The sequence below is a fragment of the Macaca fascicularis genome, chromosome X, assembly GCF_037993035.2.
Source record: "Macaca fascicularis isolate 582-1 chromosome X, T2T-MFA8v1.1".
Lineage (NCBI taxonomy): Eukaryota > Metazoa > Chordata > Mammalia > Primates > Cercopithecidae > Macaca > Macaca fascicularis.
The window spans coordinates 114,633,400-114,649,841 of record NC_088395.1 but is presented as its reverse complement, the minus strand read 5'-3'; the positions used below and the strand labels follow the sequence as shown (position 1 = coordinate 114,649,841).

At 41.3% G+C, this 16,442-nt stretch overlaps 1 protein-coding gene across 4 annotated transcripts in view; it reads right to left on the bottom strand.

Moving 5' to 3' along the window:
- The window catches only part of VSIG1 (V-set and immunoglobulin domain containing 1), a 62,810-nt gene that overhangs the window by 2,493 nt on the left and 43,875 nt on the right, over nucleotides 1-16,442 (bottom strand). For 2 of the 4 annotated variants that reach the window (XM_074029881.1, XM_065537766.2), the window contains 4 exons: nucleotides 9,571-9,769; nucleotides 3,843-3,998; nucleotides 3,312-3,431; nucleotides 474-615 (listed from right to left, as the gene is read on the bottom strand). In XM_074029881.1, the coding sequence (XP_073885982.1) occupies nucleotides 474-615; nucleotides 3,312-3,431; nucleotides 3,843-3,998; nucleotides 9,571-9,769 (617 nt within the window). Of the gene's footprint in view, nucleotides 1-473; nucleotides 616-3,311; nucleotides 3,432-3,842; nucleotides 3,999-9,570; nucleotides 9,770-11,903; nucleotides 11,980-15,156; nucleotides 15,265-16,442 lie in introns of those variants that run through there. The other 2 variants (XM_005594322.5, XM_074029882.1) reach the window with 2 other exon arrangements.

The following is a 16,442-nucleotide window of genomic DNA, read 5'->3' as shown; positions in this document are numbered from 1 at the left end:
TCAATATATAGTGGTAGAAGCAAGGAGATGAAAAAAATGAATGAGTGTGATACACACTAGGGAAGAAATAGAGTGATTAAGAGCATGGACTGCGGGCTGGGCCACATTCTAACTTCTGTGTTCCCAGGGCACTTTTGTCCTTGTTCCATAAAAAAAAATTAAAATTATATTTTATGACTATGTTGGTTTAAAGACAAGTATGTTAATATTATATATGAAAACGTTTTCTTGGACCTAAAATGGTGGTTGTGATGGCTAAATGAGTTGATGTACATAAAGTGCTTAGAACAAAGCCTGGCACACAGCCCTCAATAAATAGCAGCCATCATCATTCTTTTTCAAATTCAGTGAGAGTAAACAGAAAGATACCTCTGATATCTTATGCTCAAAGGAGTGCTTAGGAATTGATGACTGAAAGAGACATGCCTGAGAAATGTTTGTATTCAAGTAAAGACAACAGAATGAAAGCTTACTCAAGTTCCGCGATGGTCTTAGAATTTCTTTCTTTTGCCTTTGCTTTTGCCTTATTCCTTGCGAAGCACACAACAGAGATGATGATGGCGGCACCTACCAGGCTACCGATCAAGGCCCCAACAATGATTCCAACTTCTGGATCTGAAGGACACAAGCAGCTGGTTAATAAAGTGGAATATATTGTCATTTTATAATGTGTGTTTGTGACTAGTGGGGAATATCAGGGCCATTCAAGTAGTGGGAAAATGACTTGTATAGGCTAGGGAAATGGAAACCCCAAGAACTGTGTCATTTGGACTCACAGTGGGAGAAGACTATTGACATTTATGCACATAAAGAATAAAATGTGACCAACTTGGAGGAGGTGGGGTTGCTTTTGAAATGGGATTTAGAGAAAAGAGTCTTGAGACACCATGGAGTTGTGATCTGGTCACTAGAGATAAGCCTCTGTTACAGGCAGGGACATTTCACTAGGCTTTCCCAGAGCACAGGTGAAATGGGTCCCTAAAAACCTCCCCCACGGCATCCATGCTTACCAAGGAACCTCATGCACTCTCGTCACTGGGAAGTGATATGCCCATTTTGATAAACAGGCATCTGGTTTATTGTCTCAGTCTATGGACAAACTTAATGAGTGTGACACTATCCAGCTGAGCGCCAGACCTTCAAGCCCTAAGGTGTTGTCTCTGGAAGACCACATCTGAGTTATAAGCCAACGCATCCCCATCTGCCTCCCCTCACGCAAGGATGGACATCTTATATTTTGAGCTACCTGATAATAATTCCTTTAACTTTTTATGATTAAGAGCATATATGTGAATAGTTTAAAAAGTCAAATAGTTCTACTACATGTCTCACAAAAACAGCAGTTCCCTGCCCGACTCCTTCCCATTTCTGAGTCCCATTCACAAAAGGCAACCATTCTTAACTCTTTTTAAAAGTCTTCTTGCCCCCGTGTTTTTATTATCCTTGTTCTGATATGTCCTACCATTTTTCCATTTCCATCATTTTCTTTCAACTTTATACCCTAGAAGTTGGAGATTGAGCTCTTTTACACCACTCCGCTCACACCCACCACGTTCTTCCAAAATAGTTCTATCACAAGTTTTAGTTAAATCCAAGTTTGCCATAGTATGACTATGTAAATATCGTTCACAGCTGAGGAACACAGTATGCTATGATTCTTTCTTGTACAACATTTACAAAAATTTTCCCGGAGGTTAATAATTGCCTCATTTGGGGATTAATAAATGCATTATCAATCATCCCAAAATTTCCAACAAAACCATTAAACTTCTCTCAATTGATTCAAACATATCAGATGATATACCCGTTTCTTGTGATTTTTCCCTCAGAGACATGCCATGTGAAGCCCTCCATTCTCTTCCCCCATCATGACCTGGTTGCCCTTCTAAGCCTGCTGCTCTATCGTCATCCTTCAACTTTACCATTTTATAGATAAAGAGGCTTTGCAAGTTCCTTCAAGATCCTGCTCAAATAGCACTTGGTTGGTAAAGCCATCCCAGTTCTATAAGCATAGTTGTTCCTCCCTTGGTGCTCTATCGACCCTGTTTCAGACTTCTATTATAGGATTTAGCACATTTAAGTTGTCTGTGTTTGTCCCTCTAGCTGAACTGTGAGCTCCTTTATCTCTGTATCTCTATCACCTAGGACAGTCCCTGGCACACAGTAGATATTCAATAACTATTTGAGGAAGGAAGGAAGAAAGAAGGGAAGTGGGAGGGAGAGAGGAAGGCAGTGCTGGATATCATTGGAAAAAAGACTAGACAGGAAGCAATGCTCAAGTCCAAATCCTACATATCTCTACATCTGTAGTATGATTGTACCTCTGAGAAGGCAAAAAGAGATTGAGGGAATTCTAAAGAAAGATAACAGAAATGATACAGAGAAAATAGCTGAAAGTGATATGAGAATGAAGGAGCAAAATTCAGGAGAAATAAAAGGAAGAAAGTTCAGCTGCATAGGAAGAGCAATAACCCACTGGAACTTGCCATGCCTGGATATGGCATATATTAAAACCACAAGTTCAAAGTAAGTTTGAAAAGAAACAAGACCCTGAGTGTTATTAAGTGATCCTTGAGATGTTTGGTGAGATATTCCTTGTGAGAGGTTGCCCCGGGTCAGCTCAATTGGACAATTCCAGGAGTCTTAAATCTTACGCTCAGAGAGTGATAAGCACCTTTGAATAGGAAAATTGAGGTTTAGAGGCATCCTGGCTCTGCCAGTTACTAACTGGATGACCTTGGGCAAGTCATTTACTTCCCTGAGCTTCAGTGTTCTTTTCAGCAAAATGAGGCCAACAATAGTCCACCTCCCTAGATAGGGGTGGTTGGGAGGAAAGAGTGAGATAATACTCAGCATAATTCGTGCTCCACAAATAGTAGCTACCGTGATTGTGGGTACAAGTGTTATTATTATAATACTATTATTATTAGTGGCAGATCTTTGCAAGGTATATGTTTGTCAGAGCTACGGTGTCACCTGGACTTACCAACAGCATCACAAAGAGAAATTCAGCCTGTTGCTATCAGAAAGGCTGCTGTTTTATTATTGAATAGTAATACCTACCTTCTAGCAATTTTGTGAAGCTTAAACAAATTGCTTTCTGTAAAGGATTTAGGGCAACATATGGCATATATTATTATGTGAGCATTAGATATTAGGATGGTCATTCATCATATCAGTCTGTATATAAAGCACACAAATCTCCAGAGAAGCAGGAAGCACTAACCAGGGATCCTAACTAATTTATTTGGCTGACAGGCCCAGACTACTAGATTTAAAGAGAAACTGTTAAAGTTGTATGGTAAACTCACGTGAAGAAGTGAGATCGATTTCGCAGGAACTATTGCCAAGTCTGTTGATAGCAGTACACTGATAATAACCTTGTTCAAAATTTGTCAGATTTCCAATGACCAAAATCCCGGTGGTTGGGTCTGTTGAAACCAGGAAATAGACTTTTGAGATCTCTTCTGTGCGTACAGATAACATCAGTGTAACAGATCATTCAATGTCCACCCACTCCCCCATATTGGCCTCTCTTTCTTGAGGTGTTCAGGATTCAACCAGGCCCCTCAGGACTGTTCCAGTGCTAACTCACCTGGGACCATGCCTATTCCCTACATACTCACCATCTCTGAGCTGGCTTTTAGAATTTGGGGAGTAGACCAGAACACAGTCATCATATTGGAAGACAGGCATTCTTTTTACATTACCCGCCCCCCATCCGCCACCACCGAGAAAACAAGAAGATTGAACTGTAAGGTCAAGCAACCAACCACACACTCCCGCTGTCATCCAACCACAGAAACCAGGCCTTTCCAGGGTTGACTGCAGGTTACACTTACTGAAGTTTTCTTTCACTGGCACGATGTCTCTTCCCTCAAGTTTATACCAGTAGTACACAGGGGAAGGTGTTCCAAGCGCAGAGAGACAGGAAAGGGAAATAGTGTGGCCAGTTTCTGGTCTTCCTTGAATGCTACAAAGGGGCTTAGAAGGTTTCACTGTAAGGGAATGACAAAGAATAAAAATTCTTTAGGATGAATGGCAGTCTGTGACAATTGCAGTCACTTCATCACTTTCATTTTGAAGAATATGTGTGTTTATTTATTTTTTTAAAAAACTCTTGGCTGGGCGCAGTGGCTTATGCCTGTAATCCCAGCAATTTGGAAGGCCAAGGCAGGCGGATCACCTGAGGTCAGGAGTTCGAGACCAGCCTGGCCAATGTGGTGAAACATCGTCTGTACTAAAAATACAAAAATTAGCCGGGCATGCTGGTGGGCGCCTGTAATCCCAGCTACTTGGGAGGCTGAGGCAGTAGAATCACTTGAACCTGGAAGGCGGAGGTTGCAGTAAGCAAAGATGACGCCACTGCACTCCAGCCTGGGCGACAAAGTGAGACTGGGTCTCCACCAAAAAAATGAAAATAAAAATAAAAATAAATAAATAAATAAATCTATTAAAATATATTTTGGCAGTTTTCTGCTTGCACCACCAGGTGGGAGTAGAGCACTTCAGGTGCAGGGCCCTTCTAGTCAAGAGGCCATTAAGATTCAAATAGTGACTCCTCTGTCTGCCTCCTCCCTAGATTTATAACCATGAATTTCCGCATTGTGTCTTAAAATATGCCTTTATTAAAACAGCCAAATATAAGCAAATACTAAATGACTAGGAACATAGTTTATGCTTTAAAAGCACAGTTTTAAAGGAAAATAGAACCCTTAAATACTCTGAGATAGCCTATTATTCTTTTTAAAACATTTTAATGCTGTATTTCTCTTTTCTCTTATGATTCTTTTCTTTTTTTTTTTTTTTTTTGCATTTATACATCTGTGGGTGACACAAAATAGTTGAAAGGTTTGAATTTGCCTGTGTGCATCATCAGTAGGGGAAGCCAATTTTGGGGGTGCATGCTACCCAGCACTGAAATATTTATTCATCCCTCACTCGGCAAGCACCCATGCCTTCTGTGGGCCCGGCACGGGACTAGAGGCACCAGGAATTAAAAAATAACTTTGACACAGTTCTAAAGTGGGGTGGGAGAGGGATGAGAGATGACTTTAGAGAGGGGAAGAGGCCTCCAAGACCACAGCAGGAGGAGCAGGTTTTAGGGAAAGGGGTGACAAGGAGGAAGGGGTACTAATGAGGTCAGTTTGGGACATAGAGTTGTAGCTGCTTATGAAAACACGTCAAGGGAGAAGTCCTGTGGGAAGCTGGGAATCTGAATCTCCTCATTCATCTTACTTTGCACGGTTTATTCTATCTTATATATCTTATACATTTATCTTATATATCTATCATATCTACGTATCTTATATCCCTTATCTATCTTAGATATTTATTTTATATCTATACATCTATCTTATACACCTTATATATCTATCTTATATACAAATAATGATATACATTTCTATACTTTCCAGCTCACCTTGCTTATCTTCATTTTTTGCTAGAACCCTTCAAAGCTTAGGTTCTCTAATTTAGGTGAGTTAGACATGAAATGTGCCATACTGCTCAGTCCTACAGCTCTTACCTGAGACACAGTGGTTAAGGGCACAGCTCTGGATCCACACAGAATACTGGCTCTGTAACTCTACCCTGGATCTGTGTAGGCAAGTTACCTAACTTAGCCAAACCTCAGTTGACTCATCTGTAAAACGTGACTAGGAGATTATCTAACCTCTGACTGATCCAAAGATTAAATACAATAATATATATAGGGCCTAGCACCTGGAATTTCTGTTGGCCACAGCAGGACTAATTCCTGCTACTAAAGTTGTTCTCCCGTTGACTTCTGCTCAGCTCAGCCATCCCAGACTCTCACTATCTGTACACAGGTGTGAGAAGACAGATGCATATATCTATAATTCTGAAACATTTCACTAGCCCTATCTTTTAAGCAGGTGTCTTTTGATTAAAAGAAGTATCCTTCTACTTAGTTCTTTATTCTCTCTTTCTTACCAATTACTTTCTCAGGTAGGAACAACTTGTTGGATTTGCCTATTCTAAACTAAGCTATTTTAACCAGAAGTCCATTGCAGCTATCACTAGATTTAGATACTGTTGTTTTAAAAAGATGGCTATTTTATAGCCTTTACAGCAGAATAGAACAATTTGAATAGAAAATTAAATGGGGGTGTTTCATCACAAAGTTGGACACCAGGACTTGAACTAAATTATGGCAAAAACCTGGAATGACTTGCACTCATTTACTGAGCCCAGAATCAAACCCAGATAGGCATTTTATTTTGCTTAGAATATTTTTCTCCTTTTATTTTTTATTAACAAAACATTTAGTGAATCACTTTGAACCAAGTCCCAAACCTATATATTTTCTAAAACTACTGACTCAGGATTGAACTGACATTTCATCCAGTTAAAGTCCCCAGTGGAACTTGGGTCTTTAACTGGCAAAGCCATTGATCTACCATTTAGCTTTATTGCTTTCAATAGAATTGAGGTGGGAGGAAAAGGCTCAGCTCACGAAAAAAAAAAAAAAAAAAAGTGCTTCAGTAGGTTCTTAAACCTTCCTTAAATCAATCATTTTCTTTTTATGTGCCAAATTGCAGAAGGTAGATGATGCTCATTCCAAATGCACACAAAATAATTATTCAAACTTGATCTGGGTATTTTTCAGAGATTAATTTTCCAAGGTTGTCATACCTAATGGAAAGCTCTCAAATGAATGGCTGTCCAAACCACCTGGTCCTTTGCCCATTGCTGTTTCCTTCACCTAAATTGTGCCTTGCCATCTCAGCCCCTCTTCTTCGTCACACACTCTTGCACACCCTTCAACATTCAGCACAAAAGTCACTTTCCTCAATAAGCCTTCTCCAATTCCTGATACAGCTTTTTGCCCTTTCCCATGTCCTCATAGCTCTCGTCTCATACCCCCACTGACAGCTTTTATGTTATGCATCTGTCTCCTTCACTAGACTGAATTTTGGAGGGCTAAGACCCTATCTTTTACATCTTCCCATGTCCATTGCTTAGCACAGTGACTGGCACGTGTGCTCAGGGTTTGTTAAATGAACTCATGAACGAGTAAATGCATGCGATTGATGCTCACTGCTGGCTAAGAAAACATCTGAAAGATACATTGCTATGAGAGTCATCTTTAAGGAAATATCAACACCTCTCCCCACAATTAGCTTCTCTCTCTTTCCCACCTGTCCCCACCTTGCCTCACCTTTCAGTCAGGGCAAGCAAAATAGGCAGTCGTATACAATGAGATTTGAGAACTGCAAATAGTCACTGCAATTTTTAGAGAAAATTAGCAGCCTCAAATTTTCCAAAAAGGCCAAATTTGCAGGAGGCCTTTGTTCTTTGCCCAATTAATAAAAACAATATTATTTAGAGTTCCCAAACAAACAAGGAAATCCACAGACCCTTCTGCCTTTTACCTTGTCTGGATCCTGGCTGCTTAAGGAAAAGTCATGACACAGAGCTACCTGACCCAAAGACTCATGGGAAAAAACACCTCTGAGAGGAGGTGACCCTCAACTTCTTATGGAAATTGATTTGGGATCCTCTGAGCTTTAAATTTAAGGATATTAACCTTCTTGTCTAACTTTATCTCAGGGCTATTTCCAAGCTCTGAGATGAAGGGGCTTGGCTTCTTTAGATTGTTTCTGGTCAGAACATCCCAGAACCAGGAAGCAACAGATTAAGCAGATTAATCCCTCCAGTTTTTTAACAATTAAAAACTCTTTGATCTCCAGTATTTCATTTTATAGGTAAAATAACAAAACTGTTCATAACAAATCTATAAAGAAGACAGGGCAGAAATTATAACCCATCTCACAATGGTCAGAGAAAGGTGGACTGACTTGTATTAGGTCACTGAGGACAGAGTAAGATCTAAAACTCAGGTCTTCTGAGTGCCAGTTTGATGCTTTGGCATTTATAGCACACCACTTAGTTCCCATGTATATAATGGGATATGGTTGATATGGTTTGGATCTGTGTCCCCACCCAAATCTCACGTCAAATTGTAATCCCTAATGTTGGAGGTAGGGCTTGGTGGGAGGTGATTGGATCATGGGGGCGGATTTCCCCCTCAGTGCTGATCTTGTGATAGTGAGTGCATGCTCATAAGACCTGGTTGTTTAAAAGTATGTGGCATCTTCCCCTCCCCTTCCTCCTGCTCCAGCCATGTGAGACGTCTTGCTTCCCCTTTGCCTTCTGCCATGATTGTAAGTTTTCTGAGGCTTCTCCAGAAGCTGCTATGCTTCCTGTACAGCTTGCAGAACCATGAGCCAATTACACCTCTTTTCTTCATAAATCACCCAGTCTCAGGTATTTCTTTACAGCAATGCAAGAATAGACTAATACACTAGTCTTCCAAACTGGAACAGAAACTCTCCCAGGAAACTGCTTGAGTAATACTTCTCTTGTCTGTTCCTGTACCCCAATTCCTGGCACAGAACTCAGTAAGATAAAAACATGATTGATTAAGCTAACCCACTCTTAAAAAAATAGCTCTTAGGTACCTTTCCCTCTTTCCCAGGTGGGTAGATGCAGTGGCAAACCTCACAGTAAATGTCAGCTGGTTCCTTTGTGGCATTACCTGAGTGGCAAGCCAGGAAAACTGTAAACAGTTCTCTTAGGTATGCACCTTGCTACCAATTGCTGCTTTTCCAAGCTACTCAATTATTAAGTCACTGATTTGATGTAGTTCCTCCTTTCTTGTGATGTGTGCACACAGCTAGAGAGGAGCAATGACTAGATCAGCTCCATTTGGGGCTACCTAGAAGTGGGAAAATGCTCACCTCAACTGGTCTGTCTGTAAGAGTTGAGGATCGGCAGTCCTTTCATCCCTTGCTTCGATACTTCCCAATCCCAGTCTACTGATAGGAGCTTAGCCCACATTGTCCTCTCAGACAGAGATTGGAAGGACTTCTAGAAATGACCAAAATTGGGAGCTTCCCAAGGGCAAAAACAACACCTCCATCACTGTGACTCAATAAATACTGAACAAATGAGATTCCAAATTCATTTTAAGAGCAGATATGGCTTGCCCAATATCATATAATGAATATTTGTATGTAAATATTTTTACTATCAACACTAGATTAATGTGCAGTCCTTTTTCCAAATAGCATTAGCATTTTTAAAAAGGAACTCTCCTGTCTTTATTTAAAAGAATAATTTAATGGTGGGAATTATGTCGCGCTTAAAAGGAAGAATAAGTTGACAGTAGTCTTCCCCAGGTAGGTCTGGCTGTAAATGGAGGTTTCCTCTAGAAGAGTTGCTAGTGATCATTTTGTTGGACAGTGAATTGTCTCATCTGTTCTCATTCCTTCCCTCAGAGATAGGGATCACTGGAGGTTGGGTCATCTACTGCTGTCATTTTGGCAGCCCTTTTGCACAATTGTTTCTGCATGTTTTATGAGTGATTTCTCAGTGTTACTGTATTGGTTGGGCTAGTGGCTTGTCTCTATTTCCCTGATAATGAAAATATTAGGTAGTATATTTACCTACAGAGACTTAATTGGCATCATAACTCACTGTCCTGGCTCATTCAGTGTCCTAACTTATTCCAATAAAAGAAAAGGCAGAAAAAAGTGCTCATACCTAACACACTGACGTTGAGGACACCTTGGTTTTGGCCGAGAAAGTCTGGGGGGTTGTTAACATCACAGATGTAAATTCCACTGTCCGCTGGCTGCATATGCGAGATAGTGATAGATGCATTACCTGGATCGTTGGACCCTGTAATTCGATCTTTAAATTGTCCGATGGCTACAGCTTGTCCACCTTGATAAAAGTAAATCTAGACAGAAAAATAACAGAAATGAGAAGTGGGGAGTGTCCAGGACTAGGATAAGCTACCTGAAAGTTTCTTCTAAACACATTACCTTTGATAAAGAAACAGCATCTTCCCCCTACCAGGAACAGGTCCCTGTGGCCAAAGTTTCTCAACTCAGTGGGGCACTTTAGTTTGCTCACAGCTGCGCATTTGGCCCTCAGAGCAGCTCTGTGATGTCATCAGGGATTAGTATGCCTGTCTTACAGAGGAGGAGGCAGCTGGAGCTGACAGGATTCAACACCTAAGCTTGGGCTATGAGATCGAGATGCTCACTTAATGAATCCACCTGAGAGAAACTCATTATGTAGAACATAAATGTCTGATGGGAAACCAAAACTATCATTTTTTTAACCATTTTGTAAACTTCTTAAAATTTGAATTTACCTTACCCAGTGAGACTATCTGGTTTCCTTAAATGTTCAAATGTTCATGCTCCTTTTAGACACATCTACTCTTTTGGATAGACAAATTTGTGTTTGTTTTGCTTATTAGAAGCAAAGCAGAAAAGCGTCTTAGAAATCATCTGCTCCCATCCCTTTATAGTGGTGTTGTGAAGATGAAACTAAGAAATCTAGTAAAGGACCTTGGAAGTGCTCAGCCAGTGATAGCTACCATCTTTCTCTCCATGTGGCAGAAGGCAGAACTGGAATTCTGTCATTTAAACAAATAAGGCATCTCAGACCCAGAGAGACTAAATGACCCATCTAAAGCCACAAGGGCTCATTTATTATTATTACAACTTATTAAACTTAAGATCTGGATTCTAGTTACATCTCTATTAAAGAGCATAGATACTTAGATCATAATGGCAACTGTGGGAGCAGCATGATGTGGTGGAAAGGGTCCTGGTCTAGGGGTCAGGTGACCTGAGTTAGTCACAGCTCTGCCTCTCACTGTGACATAGTTAGGGGAGGTGGCCTCTAGTCATGCCTCCATGGCAACCTGCTTTTAGATAAGAAACAAAGTTATTTAATCTCTCCAACCTCTACTTCCCACATCTGAATGAGAAAAGAGAGTAATGTTTTATGTATGATATGTATTTACCAAGTATAGGCAGTTAAGTTGATTTTAGTTAGTATATAAATGAAAACTTACAAATTTGAATGTGTATTAGAAAGATAAATATCTAGCACATTAAATCTAAGACTTCCTGAATATTGTTGCATAGGATAGATTAAGGTAGATTTTAAAAAGATTTTAAGAAAACAAGTCAATACGGAGAATAACATTAAATAATAAATAGTGCTGGTGATACATAAATATGACAAAAATCATGTAGATGGTACATGAATGACTGAAGCTTGGTAATCACCGGATTAGGTAATTACTGAGGTCCCTTCATAATACACACCTTCTATGTACATATTTTGTTAGTTTCACGTAAATGTATATTATTCAAGTGATTGTTATTGTTCAATAAATTGTATTGTCTTAGTCTGGTGAGACTAATATTTTCATAAAATCTACTGGAAGGCCTTACAATTCATTTAATTCACTTCCCTCACTTTACAGAAGAAACCAAAGCCCAGAAAGGTTAAAAAATAAAAGACACAAAATTGACAATTGAGACAGATCTGGGATCCAATTTTCCCAATTCCTTGTACTGTGGGCTTTACCTTAATAGGCCAATAAAAGAGGGAAAGCAATTAGAAAACTAAAAGATATTGTCTAGATGAATTCAAATGTATTCTCCTTTAAGCAGAAAGTCAATATGTTTCGAAACTAAGGCAGAAAGCTGGATTTTGAGGGAAAAATCCCAGGAAAAGAGTACATTTAAAGAGAAAACTATTTGTTTCTCTCCCATTTTTTCTAACATCAACATGCTTTCTTGCCTGCATTATAAATGCAGCCATTTATAATTCATTCATTCACACGTACTGAAATCACAAACTCTTGCCCCAGAATGGTCTTGTTTGACTTCCAAACGAGAAAGCCAGGATTAACTCAAGGTATTCAAGTGGAACAGGAGGAGGTTCAACACATCAGAGGATTACTTTCATTTGAGTTGACACCCATGCTATCAGGCTTTCACTTTCACTAGGCAGCATGGGGCTTATTTACTTTCTAATTGGCAATTTGAGGTCTTGTTGTTTCTTACCTGGAGTTCAGCCTGCTGTCCATCAAGAGTGCCCTTTACAGCCTCAACATCTGGCCACTTCCCCTCCTCCTAAGGAGACTGTGGACAGTGTAAAACATCAGCCCTGTTTTATACTGATGCTTGATGACATCACAATGAGATAGAACATCAGTCCTGCCTGAGGCCCACAGCAAGTCCCAGAGGATCCAGGTGAAAAGGACCTTATTTCTGTAGAGATCACGAGGCCAAAATAGTGTGTTTTAGGCCAGAATTAGGATATGAAAAGAAGTAAAAGTGTTCACTGTATCCATGTGTCCATGCCCACTGTAAAAGTCCCACAGTTGGGCATGAGTCAAGGTGAAATGAGTATGAAAGCAATGAGGCCCTGAAACCTTACCTATGAAAAAGACCTTTACTACCTTTTATATGCTAGCTCCTCATGCTGTAGTCTAATACATTTCGCCCTCTCACAATTGACACTAAAAGGTATTAGAGACAGAAATAAGGGTAGTGAGGGCTAACAGTGGAGACCTAAAAGAGCCAAGGCTTTGGCTTCACAGTTCTGTGTGAGAAGTAAAGTACCTGGGGGTAGACAGCAGCAGCCAGACACATACATGGAGGGGCTTTCTGTTAGGGGGAAGTCCACACAGTCACACTGTCCTTGTAAAGAAAAAAAGAAAGAAGTGTTTTCCTGAAACTGCTTATCTAATCATATAGGAAGGACTACAACTTGATTCCATTTTCCATAAAAGAATAACTCTTTTAAAAATCAAAGCTGAACAGTGGCCAAAGCCCGGCCCATGATCCTGTGTGGCTTGTATACTTTTCAAAGAAAGAATATTATCAATTTGGACATCAAAGCAACGGAGGTCCAGAAAAAGCCCCGGATCTTCAACGGGCCACATCTTTGGGTGGGGGTGAGGAGGAGGTGATTTTTTAAGGAAATCCATCCCAGTGTTCCCTTAAAGGGTGCTTGTTAATTTTTTCCCCACTTGCACTTTGTGCTTGGGTTCATGGTAGACTGCCCTGCTTTCTCCCAAGGTCCTCTCTGCCTGCCCCCTGGGTGATGCTAGAGGCTGATGGGTGGAGTCATAATTGCACAGTAATTATAAGACCCTTGTGAGATAGTTTGATTTGCGGTTTCTAAGGTTAAGGGGCCTTCAGGAGCCTGATGGATATTGGAAATATGGGAAATGGCTGGGAGGGGCTGGTAAGTAGTGGTAAGATCATAACAGATATGGGGACTGCAAGGAACTGAAAAGTCAACGTAAACAAGGCATTCAAACTGTTGAAACAAACAAACAAAGTACTGGGCAGGCTGACTGAAATACATCCACTGGCCAAATCTGACCCAGAGGCCTGCGGTTAGTGAACTCGAATTCATCCTTTCCTAATACAAAAAAGGACAACGAGGCCTCAATAGAGGGAGCAATTTTCCCAAGGTCACACAATTTACAGTCAGACCTGGAATTCAGACCACCTGATTCCCACTGAATATATTAAGACGGCACTCATAGTCCTTCTTAAGGTGAGAAAGATGATTCCTGGGCAACCTTCCCTCTTCGGGGCTATTCCATTCCCCGCTCCAGCCCAAACTTTCTCCTGCCAATTGCTGCTATTTATTGGCATGGTGCTTCCCATGCTGAGTATGTTCACCACATGATGCCCTCAACATTTGCCAGCTGCAATTGTAGGCCCCTCAGTTCCTTGCAGAGCAACCTTTCCCTTCCTACTGTGCCAAGTTCCTAGTCACACAAGGCCGTGCAGCTGGGAACCAGATTTGTCCTAAAAGACTTTTTCCTCAGCTTAGTGACACTGCTCTCTAACTAGAAGCATGGAGCATAAACGAGAAGGGTTGAAAGAATTCAGTTTGCTTTCTGTTTCAATCTGAGTTGGAGTTAGCTTCCAGAGCTGCTTTTGCAGATTCCTTCTGCGAATGTGGAGGACATGGACGTCCACAGCAAACCACACATTCTTTCCTTTCCAGCTTCTTGCTTTCTTGTACTGCTGATAGAGGGGCTAGCCATGGGGTAGGGAAGGGGTGTGCAGGTATAAGGTGGCAATGGTCACAAGCTCAGAATTGTATTCGGACTATATTGGAGGCAGGGATGGCATGTGGAAGAAATAGGATACCAAAGAAAGACTCTCTTGCTTCCGAACCAACTCTCTTACCAACCTGCCATTTGCCTGGGTATCTACCATTTGAGTTGCTCCTTTTGGAAGAAGGCATGGAAGGTCCCTGATTCAACGCATTCTTTAGAAGAGAACAAAATAAGCTATCACTAGTCCCTAACACCTTACCATGAGATTAATTTATCAGATTTAGCAAAAAGTGAATGGGACATAATACATAAATTTGATGGTGGGGCAAGGAAGAACTTGCAGTATTTCTCAGTAGGGGTGACACTGGCATTTTGGGCAGACAATTCTTTGTTGTGTGGCTCTGTCGTATGTATTTCAGGTTGTAAAATCTGAGAAGCCAGAGAACATAAGAACACTAGGTCCTGGGAAAGAAGTTGTCCAAGTTGTTTATGAGACTGGCAAAGGGTATTTTTCACTGTGAACATTCTTGAAGAATAAGTATTGTCTGAGAGATTCATGCTAAGTAGAGTCAATGCATGCTCTGTTCATGGACAGGTAAGGTCTCTGTATGCAGTGTTAGCATTAACAGGCTGCATGGAAGATGAGGCCATCTGCATGACCAGAAAGGCAACAGACCACCCCAAATTTCCATGTTAGCCTGCCCATACCTGGCCTAGAGTTTTCAGCTGAGATTCCCTGCTGAGGGATTGACTATCTAAAGCTGTTCTTATTTTCTGAGAGGAATGTTTCTCTGAGAGAAGGACCATGTTAATGAATATCCTGGCCTTCTTAGTGGGAAGACCTGTGGGATACTTCAGTCTCTATTTGCCACAGGGGATAGTCAGTAAGAAATAACATCAGCCCCTGGGTATTGAGGAATACCAGGCCTCAGAGTCAATTGCTAATCTAACACAATGATTTCAGGAGAGGGAAGATGGGACTACGGAAAGAGCAGGCCACTGCCCTGATCAGGGCAGTAATAGGGTCCTGAGCCTTTAGGAAGAGGCAGAAGAACTCCAGACATGGATGCGAGAAGGTAAACTCAAGACTGTCCCAGTTTTGTCAGGGGTTTGTGCTGATCTTGATTGTTACCAAAGTCAGACCCTTCCATCCCATTCCTAAAGCTGGTGTCAGTGCCCTGGAGTCTCCAAACAATGAAGAAGTCCAGTAGTACACCAATAAGTGTTCTTACCTGAGAGGTCCAGCTACATCTTCCCCGAGCGTCTCTTGCATGCGTCATTTTTAGACACTGACTGACTGCCTTTTCCTCCATACCCTCAGTACTGAGGCACGAGCTGTGCTGTGTTTGAGCAGAAATGGGTGGATCTGAGAGCTGAATGCTATACAGTATACTGCCACATCAACCCAGGAGTTGAACTGAATCTCTCAGTGTGACCACTGATGTCTGGCAACATCTTAGTCCCATAAATCACAGAATTGTCTAATAGTGCAGCAGTCTTTTTATCCTCCCATAAATGTTCCACCAGCAATCCCTAGATTAACATACAACATGCTCCACAGAATTGTGAATGTTTTCAAAGAGGAAACAGTCTTGAAATGGAGACCAATTCCCATTTTGAAAAATACCACCTCAACACAGGATGTCTGCAACCTCTTGGTTGAACAGGCTGTCAGTTCAGGGATAAGAAGCAGGCAGAGAAAGGGCCTGGGCCCTCCCTTTAGCCACAGTGACCTGGTAAACAGTGGAACTCGAAGCTGATCTTGGGCTAGGATGGCCCTGAAGAGCTCTTTCCCTGTTCAAGTGTATCTTCTTGAGCTAGGCTCCCTAGTGCCCATGACTCAGTCCCTCCAGATCACCAGGGGTATGGAGGAAACAGGGATTTTGCAAAATCGCCGTTTTGTAAGTGATGATGCCAATTTTAAAAGCTCGCATGCACTAATGCTTACTGGGTAGAAGGCTTCCTAGTGCTTCACAAGCATCATCTCATTTAATCTTCATATTAAACCTATGAGATAGGTAAGTAGCCCCATTTTAAAGATTGGGAACTGAACAACTGAAAGGTCAAACGACGTGTCTACCAGTCGTTTGATCACCCAGTCAATAAATAAATGGCGGAGCAAGAACAACTGACATTCATCAGGAGGTTTCCACTAGGACTTCAAAACTACTCATCTGGTAAAGCAGTGAGAAGCCCATGCCAGCAGGATGTGGGGAGACGGGAAGGACTCCAGTTCTCTAGAAGTAGAGAGCTAAATATGGTTGTAATGGGGATCTGGCTAGCATAAGCTAAAGCAAGACAGGAAAATAGAAGGAAGATAAAATTTGCCTTTGGGGGATGGTTTTTATTGCTCCCAAGCTGTGGGAGCAATAAAAACACAAAAGCTTGTCTTCTATGCGGCTAAGGCCCAGGCGTAACACAGGTATCATGCAGCTTTACGATCAGAGAGCAGGTTTTGCCTGATCCCAGCAGCTCAGTGCAGATGCCCTCCTTTAATGTGGACATTGCAAAAGAGTAT